Source organism: Pleurodeles waltl, chromosome 2_1 (assembly GCF_031143425.1).
Source record: "Pleurodeles waltl isolate 20211129_DDA chromosome 2_1, aPleWal1.hap1.20221129, whole genome shotgun sequence".
NCBI classification, from domain to species: Eukaryota; Metazoa; Chordata; class Amphibia; order Caudata; family Salamandridae; genus Pleurodeles; species Pleurodeles waltl.
The window spans coordinates 405,711,111-405,727,855 of record NC_090438.1 but is presented as its reverse complement, the minus strand read 5'-3'; the positions used below and the strand labels follow the sequence as shown (position 1 = coordinate 405,727,855).

Below are 16,745 nucleotides of genomic sequence, written 5' to 3'. Positions count from 1 at the left end.
TGAAACATCAACAGTGTGTCCTCTCTGGCAGAACTATGCATATGTTGCTCCAGTCCTCTCTGAACATTGGAATAATGAGGCTGAAAATCGGTAGGATATTTGAGATTCATATCTGTATGATTAGGAGGATTGAACGCTTCTTCTGATCCCTGGATTGTATTTACATAGGGGCTGGGGCTGTAGGGGGCGCCAGTGCGACATTATGGATATACTGTTGTATTTGCCTGCTATTCGCTTAAAAAGCTAGTGATGTAATATTGTTGATTTTTGTATTTAAGAAATGTATTTTTGCTAATAACACTATGCTGTCAATTGATTATTTACACACTCCTTGTTGGCTGGTGGATCATTATGTTGACCATTATGATTTAAATATAAATAGTTCCTCCACAAACACATATATTTTTTTAACTTTCTAAAAAGTGGCACTTTTAAAACTAATGATAAAGTCAACTTTACCATTAAAGAGGGTTTATCATTACAATTCAATAGGTACTGAACATGACAACTTTACTTCCTTCCAATCAGGAATACATTTAATAAATGTATTGAGAAATATCCAATGTTATCCTAAGAGAGCGTTAGGCCTCACAATAGTCAAATACAAATTTGAGATTTGTTCACTGCCAGGACATGTAAAAGTAAAAAATATATGTCCTGCCTTTTACTTACACAATACCCTTCCCATTGGATACCTAGGGCCTACCTTAGGGTGTATTATGTGTAATAAAATGGGAGTTCGAGGATTTGCAAAGGGTTTAAGTGCCAAGTTGATATGGCAGTAAAACTCCACATAGAGACTCTGCAGTGCCAGGCCTGAGACATGTTTAAAGGGCTACTTAGGTGGGTGGCACAAACAGTGATGCAGTCCCACTATTAACATTGAATTTGCAGGGCCTGGGAACATGTAGTGCACTGTACTAGGGACCTACAGTAAATTAAATATGACAATTGTGGATAAGCCAATGTTACCACATTTTAAGTAGTGAGCACAAGCACGTTAGCACTTGTTAGCAATGGTGAAGTGCACAGAGTCCTAAAGCTAACAAAAACAAATTCAGCAAAAAGAGGAGGCGGGCAAACATTTTTAGGGTGACCCTGCAGAAAGGGACATTTCCAACAAATGTGTAGTACTTCATTTGAGCTGGTGGTTGCCGGTGGGGGGGCATTGGCCCTTTTTTTGGAGGTCCCAGCACTTATTTTTCTGTATCAGATATTCTTGAGAGTAAAAGATGAAAAAAACACAAATTAGGAAAAGGGCAGAAGACAAAGACAGAAAAACGAGAAAGCAGGAACATGCAACAGTCAGATAAAGGAAGCATGGAATGTCTGGTAGTGAATGTAAGAAACTGACCTTTAATTGCACCAGCCACAGTCTTCTGAATAGGAGCTTCAGGCACCAACACACTTTCATTTGCAAATTAAGCACTGGTAATGTGACAGATAGTGTGAAGTATTATTTCATCATTTTGTCATTTTACACGTTAACTCTGTCTGGGCTAAGGCTTTACCCCATTAGTAACAGTTTGGCACCCAAATACAGCAATTAGTAACCAAAGGGTATTAGTCAACCTTTGAGAAGTGCTTTCATTGCACAGTAACACATTGCCGCATCTTAATTACTTTTGATCTGCCTGAACTGGAACTGCTAGAAATAGAAACATTTTTTGATAAAATCTGCAGATTATGCAGCAGGTGACGGATTATGCGCCACATGCAGCAAATCTATAATTATGCGCCACATGCAGCAAATCTATAATTATGCAAAAAACACCACTGCCACACAATGCATAATCCTGTGCCCATTTGTTTCGTTTACGCCTCCAAAGAACAGGATCCAAGTGGGCTGGTCTTCAAACGCAAAAATATTTGCCGATTACATACTCCCAGAAACCACTAATTATGTCAGAACACTATTGTGCAGTTTGGATTTTGTCGTTTCGGTGAGACTCCTTGGCTAGTCATTGCTAGCGTTACTGAAATGTGAATGTTTTATTAACTGCTTCATGACTCAGCCTTCTACACAATGATCGCCATGGATGGACCTCCTTGGCAGCTCTGAGTCACTCACGTGATGCGATCACAGGCAATGTATGTAATGAAATGCTATTTGGATCTATAGAGAGCTGTTTGCCGCACGTGAGGGTACCCAGAGTTTATTCCTTTCATATGTTAGCCTGTCTTCAATCTTTTTTCTCCTAACACTGAGGAGAAATACAATAGGCGTTAATATGTCCAATGCACTCATAAGCAGGGTGTCTATGTGAATAGTAAACAATTGTACACAAAGAATTACAATTATTAGGTTAATGGCATTATTAATAATCCAAACGTATACATTTGAGTACCTGCACGGAGCCAATAATGCGTGTTTTTCATTATTTAGTTGTTTGTATTGCTTATGCCAGTCGTGTTTCTTCAGAAAACTATTTCCCAAGAAAATCAGCCAAGAAAAGTGACATGCTTCTGTTTTGTCCAAACACAGAGACACAAAATAGACTGGACGGACCATTAGATTTAGGAGACTAGTTTCGTGTGCTCTTCGGATACCAAAATATCTATAATATTTAACAAATAAGTAATGCGTGGTAATGCTGGTGGCGGAAGGGCATGCCCACAGAGGGCCAGAAAATAAATACTGAGATTTGATAGGCACAGTAATGCCGTGTACCTCTGACAGACACATTTTCTGCTACAGCAATAGTGAAAGTGCTAGTTAGTGATCAGTTGGCACAGAAGAGAATGTTCACTAATGTGCTAACGTCATCTGTAGTGACGTTGAGTGAGATAGTCTGTAACTTAGCTCCTCCTTTTGTGTGAATTACGCTGGGGTAGTGCAAGTTCAACATTTGCCCTTACTTTGGTTGCATATAATTTATTTGGGGTTTCTGTGAAGTACTAGAAGCCACTTTGTAGTAGACTCTGGGCCGGCTCTTATGGATTGGTTACATTGAAGAGGGAGGGAAGACTAAGCTCTGAGTAGTATTTGAGTAGTAAAAGTCAAACGTGATGGATATCCCATCCGACTTATTACGATCCCATGATATCCTACAGAGTTTGTAATAAGGCAACCAGGATATTTGTCGAGTTTGTGATGGAGTATTCCCTCTGCGAAGACATAAATCAGGCTCTATGTTTAGAATTGTATTATCAAGTAAAGAATTCTAGCAACTACATATGCTGATAGAAATATGGTAAATTAGCTTTGGAGAATAGTGAACTGAAAGGGATGATAGCCGTTTTTAACTATCTGCCAATGGGAAAAAAAATATATGGAACTTTTTATCAGTTCATTCTATTTTGATTTACATGTTTTATTATCATTATATTATAAAGTCTTTTATAGCAAAACCCTGTCCATTAAATCTCTCCTAGGCCAGTTTACTGTGTAGCAGAGTGCAAGCACAGTGGCAGACTATGGACAGAGCAGATGTATATAAAGCATGCTTCTGATTTAAACCAATTGTTAGCCCATTAAATGTTGCACAGGGACGAGTTTCATAAATCACACTCTGCTATTGAAGACACTTGGACTCCTGAGATAAAAAGCATTTTCCTAAGGTTCAAGGCAATTGGAGGTCTTTTTAGGTCTTGCCTGACAGTGTGCATGTGTTGTTGCTGTGAGGGGTATTGTTTACAGTAGGGGGCATGGAGCCTTCCCTGCATACTATTTGTGTGGCATTGTCACTCTTCTTTTCTGCTTCCTAATTGGCCATTGCAAACCCAATGTCACTTCTTTTTCTTTTTCCAGAGCATGTACCAAGCACAGATCAATTCTCTTTAATTAGTGTACGTCTGCTACACGAGTTGTGATTCAGGCTCTATTTTGCTTCTGTCTCCATCCTACCCCTTCTCCATGTTGGTTTTCCCCCTCCTACTCACCCCTTCTCCATGCTTCTGCTGGCTCATTCCACCATGTCGTTGTAGCTTAATGGTCCCTCCTGCCTGCCTGAAAAAAACATTAAGGTGCAGCAATAGCTAGTAGTGCCATAACGCTTTATATTTGCCAATGCTTTTTAAAAAATATATATATTTTTTTCTTTTTCCAACTGCTTTAACCTCAGAGCAGCTGTTAGAAATGGGGTCTCTAGTTTGCAGCGGTATGCACCCTTGTCCAAGTAGGGACCAGAATCCTACTCAGGGTAAGTCGCACACAATCCAAATTATCCTGTGCCCACCCTCTGGTAGCTTGGCACTGAGCAGTCAGGCTTAACTAGAAGGCAATGTTTAAAGTATTTGTGCAATAAATCATACAGTAACACAGTGAAAACACCACAAAAATACACCACACAGGTTTAGAAAAATATAAGATATTAATCTGGTTAAATTAGGGTCAAAACGATAAAGATTTAATAAGCACAAGTTGAGATATCACTTTTGCAAGATTAAAAAGAGTCTTAAACCTTAGAAATCAACAGTTGTCTTTTTTTTGCACAAAGTACCTGGTTTGCGTCAAAAATAACACGCACAGAGGCCACAGAGGAGGAGATGCATTGAAAAATAGGGTGTGCGTTGGAATTTCCAGCGTGGCAGAGACAATGCGTTTCTTTCCACGGTGCAAGGGGCTTTGCGTCGATTTCCGGTGTGGCATCTTGGTTCTTCACTGCAATGCGGGGGATCTTTTGTGACACCCAGGGACGATGCGGGAATGTCCTGGGCATGTGGGAAGAAATCACAGACGTTAAGTCGATCCGGTAGGTGACGCGTCAAATATTCTATCGCACGGCAGGCGATGAGTTGATTATTCATTCGGGAAGTCTGACTGCGTCGTTCTGGTTCGTCTGTGCATCGATCCGGTAGGCTGTGTGTCCAATTTTTTGGCCGCAAAGCAGGCTCTGTGTTGATTCTTCACTCTGGAAGTCAGGTTGCGTTGTTACGGCTCGGCTGTGTGTCAATTTCTCGGTCGCAAAAAGGTTGTGTGTCATTTCCAGCAGGCTGTGCATCGATTTTCGGCACACAAGGAGCTTCCTGATGAGATGAAGTCTCTTTTGCCCTGAGAATTCTGAAAACAGGAGGCAAGCTCAATCCAAGCCCTTGGAGAGCACTTCTCAGCAAAGTCAGAGGGCAGCAAGGCAGCAGGGCAACAGCAGGGTAGCAGTCCTTCCCAGCAAAGCAGTCCAGATGAGTCCTTTGGGCAGCAGGCAGTTCCTCTTGACAGGTTGCAGGTTCACGTCCAAAAGTGCCTTATTTTGGGGTCAGGGACCCAGTTTATATACCCAAAAATGCCTTTGAAGTGGGGGAGACTTCAAAGAGTAGTTTTGAAGTGCACAAGTTCCTCTTTCAGTACAGGTCTGTCTGTCGGGGCCTCAGTAGTGGGTTTGGCAGTCCATTGTGTGAGGGCAGGCCACTAGCCTTTGAAATGTAAGTGTCAGGCCCTCAACCCTCCCAGCCCAGGAAGACCCTTTCAGTATGCAGAGGAGTGCAGGTGTGACTGAGTATCCTGTGTTTGTGGTTGTCTAGGTGAAATGCACAAGGAAACTGTCAACCAGCCCAGCCCAGACATTGATTGGAGACAGGCTGTAAGGCACAGATGGATTTTAAGTGCACATAAATGCTCACTTTCTAAAAGTGGCATTTCTAAAATAGTAATATAAAATCCAACCTCACCAATGAGCAGGATTTTCTATTACCATTCTGGCCATATTAAATATGATCTGGTTACCCTTTTTTGATCAGAATCTACCCCTCAAACAGTATATGAGGGTAGCCCTAATGCTATCCTTTGAAATGAGCAGGCCTTGCAGTAGTGGAAAACGAATTTAGGAGTTTTCCACTACCAGGACATTTAAAACACACATGTACATGTACATGTCCTGCCTTTTACCTACATAGCACCCTGCCCTATAGGTTACCTAGGGCCTACTTTAGGGGTGACTTACCTGTAGAAAAAGGGGAGTGTAAGGCTTGGCAAGTACTTACAAATGCCAAGTTGAAGTGGCAGTGAAACTGCACACACAGGCCTTGTAATGGCACGCCTGAGACATGGTTAAGGGGCTACTTATGTGGGTGGCACAACCAGTGTTGCAGGCCCACTAGTAGCATCCAATTTACAGGCCATGGACACATGTAGTGCACTTTACTAGGGACTTACAGTTAAACCAAATATGCCAATTGGGAATTAATCAATGTTACCATGTTTAAGGGAGAGAGCATATGCACTTTAGCATTGGTTAGCAGTGGCAAAGTGCACAGAGTCCTAAAACTAGCTAAAACAATGTCAGAAAAGTACAGGGAGGCAGGCAAAAAGTTGGGGGCTGACCATTCTAAGGCTGTCAGGTCTAACAGCAGCGAATACATTTTTTTTTTAGAAGCACCTCCACCCGCCTCCCAGTCATTGTTGCTTGATGTTCCAGCAAGCCTGCTGAAAAAAGCACTATGGGGCACTGATAGCTGCTAGCTCATTGACAGTTCACTGAAATGCTCCTCATCATGTAATAAGGATTGGCCATATTTTGGGTCTATTTTTTGCAGTCCCAGTCATGCCAATTCTATCCGTGTCCAGGCTTCTGGTCTTGATTTTCTTCCATGCTTGTAAATCTGTCTGACCCGCAACAGAGAATCCTTTCCTTCAAGAGTCTCAGTTCCCGCAGCCTGTAGGCATGGGGGAGAACAGCAGCCCCACTAGTTTCATACTGGTGCTCTCTGGCAGCAGGGGCAACAAGCTGTTCTTCAAGCTCCCCATAGAAATATATTCAGGACATCCAGCCCCACACACAGATAAGTGCCAGAAAATGTACTATACATGCACCCTTTTGGTTTCTTGTTCCGGGGCTTGAAATGACCACACACAAACAGTTCTAAACATTCCTTTTGTCTGAAACACTTCTGTAAACTCAGGATGAAACACTATGGAACACGAGAGCACTGTTGCAGTGACTATTACAAAATGTCTTGAGGGGACTGTGCAGCACAAGGCCACCGATTTGAGAGTCTTTGCTGCAGTGGGTCAGTGTACTCACTGCTGTGTGCTAGGCCTAATAAAACACATTGGCAAAGACAATAGGTCTCGCCTATTAAGGAACTATTGGATTTGTCAATATTTTGTTCAACCATGTTATGCAGCGGCCAGGATGATGCACCGAATGGCTGAAAGTAAGGGGAACAAATGCTATGATGTGGCCAGTGCTGACCGTGTCCTAGCAGTTTTTACCTTTACTTTTAGCCATGCTGCACAACATGGCTAAAACACCTTGACAAAGCCAATATGTCTCATATAGGTGAGACCTATTGGCTTTGCCAATGCTTGGGTTTGAAAGTCCTTTGCTCTCTTTGCCACTCTCTCCAGCGCCCTGTGCTTTATTGCAGCAGGCACAGTGGGGCAGAACAAGAAGAAAAGTGAATGTGTGAGAGCAAAAGGGAAAATGTTGGCTGGTTTGAACATTTTGTGCTGCTATTGGTTCCCAGTCTGCCCCTAGCAGTTTCGGTGTGAAGTGGGGTCGTTCATTTTTCTTTCAAGAAGATTTTCATTGGCAGTAGTTCTTTTCACATAATGCACAGCATATTGATTTGTAAGACGGCTTGCTACAGAAATGGAGGGATTTGAGTGGGAACACATGAACTAATCTTTTAGGAGAACACATCATAACAGGTGAATTAAACCTGGATGGCTGGTCCAGTAAATGCAGAAATACAGAAAGAACCAATAAGTAACCTTTAATAGTGTCCACAACAAATCCTTCCTGGTCTAAAGAGAGCACAAAAAACCACCTATCTAGCAACTTTGCATACAATGGGTCTGTATGATGGAAACTACAAAAGGCTACAAATGTATCCCAGCATTCAAGGCAAAAGATTTTGTAGCACATGGCAGTGGCATTGTCCAATTAGAACTTGGATCAACCTTCCTTTTATGGTTGGCAGGTAGTACATCAATGCCAAAAATATGGACCACAACTAAAACATAGTGCTGTAGAGGTAGGCCTGCGCCGGAGACCAGTGTCATCTGATCTCATCCTCTTCCAAGTGGCCTCCCGAACCCAGCACCAAAACAGCCATCACTGTTTGTTGTAGGTGTCGGAAGGAGAGGAGTCTGCTGATGGCTCAGTTGCAGTGAGCAGCCCCCATTGCAGTCCTTGGAATTTTGAGCAAGAACCCCAAAGGTGATAAGAGGTCTGCTGCCACTAAGAGGTGGTTCACGACTAACTGCAACAGCCAGTCATTGAGGTACCGGAAGACCAGTCTTCCTAAATTCCAAGGTGTTCTGTGACTACCACAATCATTTTTGCAAACACCTGAGGGGCACTTGTGAGGCTGATGGAGAGCAAGAAAATTAGAAGATGCTCCTGGCCCACCTTAAACTGTAGGCAATGCCTCTGGGACTGCAGGACAGGGATATGAAAATAGATATCCTGCAGCTCCAGCACTATCATCCAATCTCCTGGATCCAAGGCAGAGAGAATGTGGGCCAAATTGAGCATTTTGAATTTGCCCTTTTTGTGGAAAAAATTGAGAGGACAAAGATCTAAAAATAGGATGAAGAACCTCTTCTTGCTTTGGCATCAGGAAATAACTGCAGTAAAATCCAGTCAATATTACCAGTGCCTGAACCCTCTCTATGGCTAATTTGTCCAAAAGAACATGAGCTTCCTCCTGCAAAATGGACAAATGGTCTTCTGAAGGCTGTTGTGAGGTAGGTGGGATACGTGGCTGGTCTGACAACGTCTTGGCGTATCTTTGCTGAACTATTTTGGGCACCCAATTGCCAAATGTTATGCTCCACCACCTTGGAGGTAATAACTTTCCTCCCTCCAACAGGGTGGCCATGTTCCACAGAGAGCAAGCTAAAGCGCTTGAAAACTGAAGCAATGAGCAGGGAACAGGTCATTTTGCTCCCCCTGAAGGTCTAGACTTTGACAGCTGGATTGCCAACCCAGCCTCAAAAGGACCATGGATCTGTTGCTGGGATGATGTGCCTTTGAGCCAAACAACCTTCTGAAGCCTCAAAAGGGCCAAATTTGTTGGAGATACTGTCACACGGGCACAGAAAGGCTGAGGCAGTTCACCGTGGCCCTCCTTTGTTTGAAGCACTCCAGTGTGGGGTCTGCTTTGTCTCTGAAGAACATGGTTACTATCAAAGAGCATATTTGTAAACAACACTTGGGCGTCACCTGAAACACCAATAGATCTCATTCACATGTGGCACTGAAGCACCGCACATATACCAGCTGTCCCGCCTAAGCAGTCAGTAGTGTGAAGTCTATAGAAGGTGACATATTTTGGTGCATCTTAGTCATCCTGGATGATCTGCACCAAATTGGCACTATACTCATTGGTCACTGACAGTAAGATCTCACTGACCAAAGACTAGGCAGGTAGAGATGACTGAATGAGGGCCAGACTCACAGAGGGAAATGTTGTTTTTGACAAATGCCTCCATATATTTAGATTCTCTCTCAGAACAAGTTGTAGGGAACAAGTTTGAGTTTAGTTTACTTGTAGATGCCTGAAACACCTGGCTTTCAGGTATAGAATGTTGAGTAAGGAAGGCGGGATCTTCTGGGGCAGGACTGTGTTTTCTAGTCATTAGACAGTGTACTGGCTGGCAAATACAAGGTTTGGCCCAAGTGCCCAGTAGTGTGTCCAAAAGAGCCTTGTTGAAAGGCAGGAGCAGTTCTGAAGAGGTCTGCCCAGGTTACATGACCCCTGTTCGTATGTTAGTTTTGACCTCAATAGATGGTAGCTGTAAGTCAAGAACTTCGTCCACATGCTGAATTACCACAGCAAAAGAGGCTGATACTTCCACTGAGTGTTCGAGATAGAGCTCAACCCTTTGTCAAGAGACGTATGTCATCATCATCATCATCATCATAGTAGTGGTGTGCATCTTGCCCATAATCTCTCTCATCATCACCAAAACCTTGCTAGCCATGTTCTTTGATTTTGGAGTGCTTGAGGATGACTCCTAGGTAATGGTAATGGTCTGTCTGAGCCAGAATGACTTTGTAGTAGCTTCATCTGGGCTTGTTTTTGACGCAACTTCAATGTAGGTCAGCTTGGTGTCTGACAAAACAACCGAATACTTCTATAGTGTCAAAGCTGTCATCAACATGTCAGAAACTGGGGTGGAGTGTGGCACTGGGTTTAAAATCAGAATGAGCATAGGTCCCGGGGTCAAGGTTGACCATGCAGTAGTGACAAGAGGCACACAATGGCATTGAGGATGGATCCTCTGGCAGTAAACCAACTGGAGGCCTACACACATCGGTGGAGCCTGAAGGCGCATCAACAGAAGACAGAAGGGTACCAAAAATCTGCAATATTGCTTCTTTGTAAACTTCTGTCTTTTGTGGCATCGCTGATGGCCCCGTAATTTGAAGAGGCATCATGACTAATTGTAGAATCAATTTCTTGGTAGTAGATTGGGACCAAGAGGCCCGCAGATCAAAAGTGGTGGGATGTAGAAGAATCCTTCTTCGTCATCTTGTAGGTTTATTGAATTTAAACTTATCTGATGATTTTAATTGTAAGAAGGATTATTTGTGGGAATGGTCTCATCAGTGGTAACAGGCACATACCCTTGACTTCGACTGACAGTGAGTCTTACATGCCTTCATTTAGTATTCGGATACATAGAGCTTGGCTTCATGCCTCCTAATCCCTTTTGAATTACTCTAGGCACAGTTGTTAGGCCTTGTGTTTTGCGATGACCCTAGACATCAGAGACACACCATAGCGCGTGGCCATCTGTCACAGACATCTTTTTATGATAGTTCCTTCAAGGTTTATGTCTGGTAGTTTTCAGTGGGGACATGTGAGGACAGTGGCAACGTGCTCCTTGCACAGAATTTTGGAGGAAAAAACTTTATCAAAAGACGAGGTAAAAAATAGAGAGATCTGCATCCCAAGGTGCTGATAGAATGGAACTAATGTCAGCGCACAGGACTGGTGCTTTTTGCAGCTTTTATGTGATTTCTGTGTTGGAACAATGCCACCTTATAGAGTGCATAATCAATGTTAAATCTTTTGGAGTCAGTTCGACACCTAATGGTTTTTAGAAGGCGGGGATCCTGTGGTTAGAAGTTTCTACCAGAAAGATTGTTATCACTGACGAAGTAGGAGAAATTATCTTCAGTGTGGAAGCTGGAGTTCTTTATACTGTGTTGACTTGTTTCTATTGGGAGTGAGCCTTATTGAACATATGGTTCATTTGGTGGCACCGGGGAAACTCCTATAATCATGCACAATTTACTGGATAATATGGAAGAGTTTATTTTGCCCAGTTTTAGTCCCATTACCAAAAGGTTTGATTTTGAAATGTTCAGTGTGAGAAAACATATTCCCATTGAAATCATTGGTTATCACAATTATCCCTTTATTTTCTTGGTTTGAAGTATAATTGGCCCATACTGACCTATCGTTTCTAAGAGTGGTGCAATGCACATTTTAGACACGATGGATGACGGGGGTAAGCCCTCAAGGAATTCCATAAGAGTGGAGTCGAGCTGAGAAGATATGTATATTTTATTCTATTTTTTATTTCGCAATGGTATCACTAAAATAAGTGGGGGCATTATCAAAACCATGGGGTAATGCAAAACAAGCTGCAAATATTTCCACCAAAAGGCATGTCATTTGATAGGAATTCATTTTAGTTTATTTTCAACAGAAGGACATTTCTTTACTCATCATGAAACCATAATTTGATTTATAACAGAGGTAAGTCTCTGCCGTGTGAATCCAGCGTGGCAGTAGCACGGTCTGTACTGAAGCAGTTCTCAATTACGCACCAGCTTCGGACAGAGAGCAATAGACAAAATGAATTTTCTTTTTAAAATAGGTTGAAAAATAACATACAAACATGTTACCTGTGAAAATTATGTTTTCAGCATTCTCTGTATTGGAGAATTTATAATGCGGCGTTTCGTTGTATTGACGTATTTATTGACAGAATACGGGCTCCGTGGAACGCGTGAGTCCTGATACCAGTAATTCACATTTTATATTCTTTTTACATTAGGCACTGAAAGAGAAAGAAAACGAGGAGCTCGACATTCAACTGAAAGTATTTGATGAAAGCAAAGATGAGGACTTGATTGAATTACAGCACCGCTTCGGCGACATCCGAGCTGAAATGGAATATCCTTTTCTAAAACGGGCTTGCCCGTTAATTATTGGCGTCCTCTCCTCTGTGATTGGTAATTTTATTGCATGGCCACGAGGTCGGGTGGTTACAGCACACCGTCCATCCAGCGAAGATTGAGTTTTTTCTGTCAGGATATACGGCCCGTGATGAATCAATCTTCGTCTCCTTACCTAAGCTTCTTTCATTCGCGCCTTCAAAATGGGGAGTCCACGCGGCTCAAGTACCTGAGGTGAAAGAGTATGGCAAAGGCGAAGACCTTGCGATCATGTTTAATTTAATACCATGTTAAGGCAGGTCAGATGAGATCACACTTTGAGCAGTGCTGCTGCCCTTTTTCAGGAGTCTTGTATGAGATTATTACAGATTGAACATTGCTGGATACGATGCTGTACTTCACACGAAGTCCAATGAAAGAATGTATTTGAGTCCAGGTATTTAATTGATGCTAACAACACTACTCACTCTAAATTGATGGGCCTGTCTGCAGATCTCTTCCAAGGCAGCCTCAGACAGGGGCAGCACAATGCCCTAAAGGTATCTACGCCTAACTTTTTTGAATAAGCCACATACTTAAAATGGATGTGCACCCTCAATCTGCATGTCTTCGTCGTACAGTGACATTGAGGGAGCTCCCTTTCTTTCTGATGACAACATTTTTAATTCTGAAATAAGCGTGCTATTTTCAATGCATTATTTTATTTTCTGCTTTTGTCCACTGTCACTATTTTTCCATCCACTTTAAGCATTGCCTCAGTAGTAAATCTGTTTTGTGTTCTTGCTCTCGGATTAGATGACCTTCTTGACTTGCTATAGTCTGACTCAATGGGCGTTATGTAAAATTCAGACACTTAGATAATAATGTTGAGTAAACCAAAACATTTTGTAACTTGGTTTACCAGATGTTCCAGTCACTCTTTCTCTTTCCTCAATGAAACGTTTACTATACTGTTATTTTGTTCACGTTTCTTTGAAAATCACATCCACTGATGTGTGGTGTGACTGTTCCTACCTGAAGGAGCCCAGTAGACAAGCTAAGTTTTTTTCCCTAAGTATTTGTTAATAAAACAATCAAGTTATCGTACTTAATAAGTGCACTTGTGGGGAGTGATAACTGTGTTGAGCAAACGTTTTTCGGCACAAATAAGATTAATTGGCTTATTACTTATGTATATAGGAATGTGATATTTATATAGCTTGAACCTAGCCAGAAGGCAGGAGATGGCTGTGTAGGGCCAAAAGTAAAAATACAGCCAACATGTAGCAGTAGGGGTAACTGGTTTCTAAGACTGAAAGCAGATTGTTTGGGCTATGAGATGTTGTATTCTTCAAAGAGGTGTGCCTTAAGCTGTTTTCTACATTGAGGCAAAGTTTAGCTGGCCCTTATACATGCAGAAACATCATTCCAGATGCTGGGCCCATAGACGGAAAAGTGTAGTTCGTTTTTTCACTTGTTTTCTTTCTGATGATGTCCTGGCTGTGAGTGTGCTGAGTGCCACTGATGATACTGAGACAGATGTATGAAGAAAAAATGCATGCCATTACCACGCAGCCTGTATGAAGCAATGACTTTACCTCACATTGCCTAAACCACGCAACTCTTTACCACACATACCTTTCCAACGAAAATGTACGTATATATTAGGTAAGTGAAACACACACATATATATATAGTATGTGTAGTGTGTATTTGTGTGTGTATATATATATATATATGTATACACACACACACATACACACTACTTACTGGCGGGCACCAGTAGGTAGTTCTAGTTAGGACCTAATTCGCATTGACAAAGCATTTTTTTTTTACTTGGCTAAATCTTTGGTGCTGGTTGATGAATCTTCACAAACTTTTCCAGAGAAAGTGTACCCAAGGGTCTTGTTGTGTATGGAAAGATTCAGGGTGATCCATCAAGCAGGGGCCAAAAGAAAGGGGGGTCAAAAAATGTGTGTTTCCCATATTACTTCCCATAGACTCTTTAGACATGCCTGCATCCCGAACCACTGGATGGAATTACACTAATTTTGGTCCGCAGATCACCGTTATTTTATATTTTTATTTGGTGTAAATCTTTTTAGTACTTTAAGAGAAATTAAAGGAAATCCAAATTTGTAAATCTATGGTCGCGAGGACTTCGCAAACACTGCAGATTTCTGCAGAGATCTGATTGGCTGCCAACACCTCAACCAGGAAGGGTTGGCAGCCATTTTGATACTTGGCTTCAGTTGAGTCTCAAAAACAAACAAACAATAGAAAAGGGAGGAGGATACGCTTACCCTAACCCCCTAGTCTTGGTGCAGGGGTGCTGGAGTTACCTCCTCAGGGCAAAATAGCAAAACATTTTTGAATTCACTGCAAAGTTCCTAAATATTCGTGAATTTCACTGTAAAAAAAAAAAAAATTTGGTCTCCTACATTTAAAAATGCTTTGGCACCAGGGTGGGCCAGGTCCCGGGATCAATAGGGAGTTAAAAAAGGAGTGGGGCACATGCCCCCCCAGTGCTTTTTACATGCCCTGGGGACCACCACCTCACTGGCGCTAAATATTAAATAGTCTAATGGAGGGGGGGTCCTTTAGACCCTCCTGCGCCCTGGGTCCCACCACCTCCCAGGGGCAACATATACATTTATTAGGGGGGACCCCCCCTCAATCCTAGGGACCACCACCTCCCTGGTACAGCACCTGACAAAAAAATAGGGGGTCCTGCGGACCCCCCATTGGACCACCACCTCCCCAGAGCTACAAATACATTTAAGAAGGGGCTCCATCATGGACTCCCGACCCCAGGGCCAAATTGAAAAGAAGGGCTGCGGCTGTGCGGCCTTCCCGTGCTGACATATTTGGTCCTGGGGACCGCAACACACATGGGCCAGCTCCTGCTACCTCATGTGGTTCCAACCCTGTGGAGGTAGCTGTTTGCTTTTGCTTGGTGGAAGATGACAGCTCCTGCCAAGCAAAAGCAAACATAACTCCACTTTTAGAAAGCAGGAGTTTTAAAAATGCTCCCGCTTGCTTAAAGTGAGTTTTCATCTCTTTGCCTGTCCACTAACATGTGGGTGGGAAAAGAGAGCAAATGATTGCTCTTGAAAGCAGGGAGCTGCTATTTTCAGCAGCTCCTTGTGTGCAGGACCAATGCCGGGTCCTGAAGGAGCCAGAGCACCTATGACCTTGTGGGTGGGCCCCAGGTGATGGGGTCCTCAGGCTTGAAATTGGCCTAGAGAGGTGGAAGCACGTGGCCACCTCCATTTTTACAGTATTTATTTGGCCCTGGGGAGGTGGTGGTCCCCAAGGTGCGCGGGAGGTCCGTGCGACCCCTGCATTTTTATTTTTTTACCTATAGCCCCTGGGGGGGTGATGGTCCTCAGGGCCTGTGGGGGTCTGAGTGAACACCCCCCATATTAATGTCTTCCAGGGAAGGTGGCAGCCCCTGGGATCCGAGGGGTCTGCGTAGCCCCCCTACTTATTTCTAAAATATAGCCAGGCCTTGGGTGACTTTGGGTTGGGTGGAATAGGGAGTCAGCTGCAGGGCCTGGCCACAGTCCATGCGTTGCGGGCAACCCCCACCACACACAGCCAAAGGCTAGCTGCAGTCCAGGTCCCGCAGACAACCTCACAGGGACCTCACAGGGACGTAATAGTTAAAAAATAGAATTAAAACAAAATATAGAAATTCACGTAAGAAACCAAGGTTACGGGGACATTACAGTTAGATTCTGAATTTACTTGCACAAAGCCATAGAAATTCAGCAGCTATAGATATGGTTAGCTCAAGTAGCTCTAACTCGTGACATAAGGTAACTATAACTTGGGCCCTCACCATAAATATAGTTATATATATATATATATATATATATATATATATATATATATATATAGTTTTATACATATATATAGTTATATATACATAACTATATATGACTCAAAACAACAAAGGTTACAGGGACATTATAGTTAGGAAAAAGAATTAAAAAGTCTCAGAAATTCACTGAAAAAAACAGAGGTTACAGGGATGTTGGAGTCCGGTTCAGATTTTACACACACAAAACCATAGAAATTCAGCAGTCATAGTTACCTGAGCTAACTATAACTTATATCCCCTTCTAATTCTGTTTCCTAACTATAACACCTCCATAACTTATTTTTTTAAATAAAATATAAATATATATATTTATATATATATATATATATATATATATACATTTTCACTTAAAAAACAAATATTACAGTGACATTATAGTTATGCTCAGATTTTAAATGTACAAAACCATAGAAATTCTGCTGTTATAGTTAGTTGCTTCAAGTAACTATAACTCGTGCCCTAAGGTGACTATAACTGTGGCCCTGCCCTGTGGCCAACCCCCTATAACCATCTAACCCCACGCCACACATGGCCTTCAGCCATGCACGGTGGGGATGCAAGCACCTCCATCAAGGATTACAGATAACTTTTCACAGTGAAAAGGCAGAGAAAACACACTGGGGGTGATTCTGACCCCGGCGGTCTTAGACCGCCGGGGCCAGGGTCGGCGGGAGCACCGCCGACAGGCCGGCGGTGCCCCGCAGGGCATTCTGACCGTGGCGGTAAAGCCGCGGTCAGACCGGCAACACTGGCGGTCTCCCGCCAGTGTACCGCCACCCTATTGAATCCTCCAAGGCGGCGCA

The 16,745-nt window shown here is 42.8% G+C and overlaps 1 protein-coding gene across 2 annotated transcripts in view; it reads left to right on the top strand.

Moving 5' to 3' along the window:
- DIAPH2 (diaphanous related formin 2) overlaps window positions 1-16,745 on the top strand; it is a 3,364,504-nt gene that overhangs the window by 933,578 nt on the left and 2,414,181 nt on the right. For both annotated transcript variants that reach the window (XM_069213107.1, XM_069213115.1), the window contains one exon: window positions 11,957-12,075. In XM_069213107.1, the coding sequence (XP_069069208.1) occupies window positions 11,957-12,075 (119 nt within the window). The remainder of the gene's footprint in view (window positions 1-11,956; window positions 12,076-16,745) is intronic.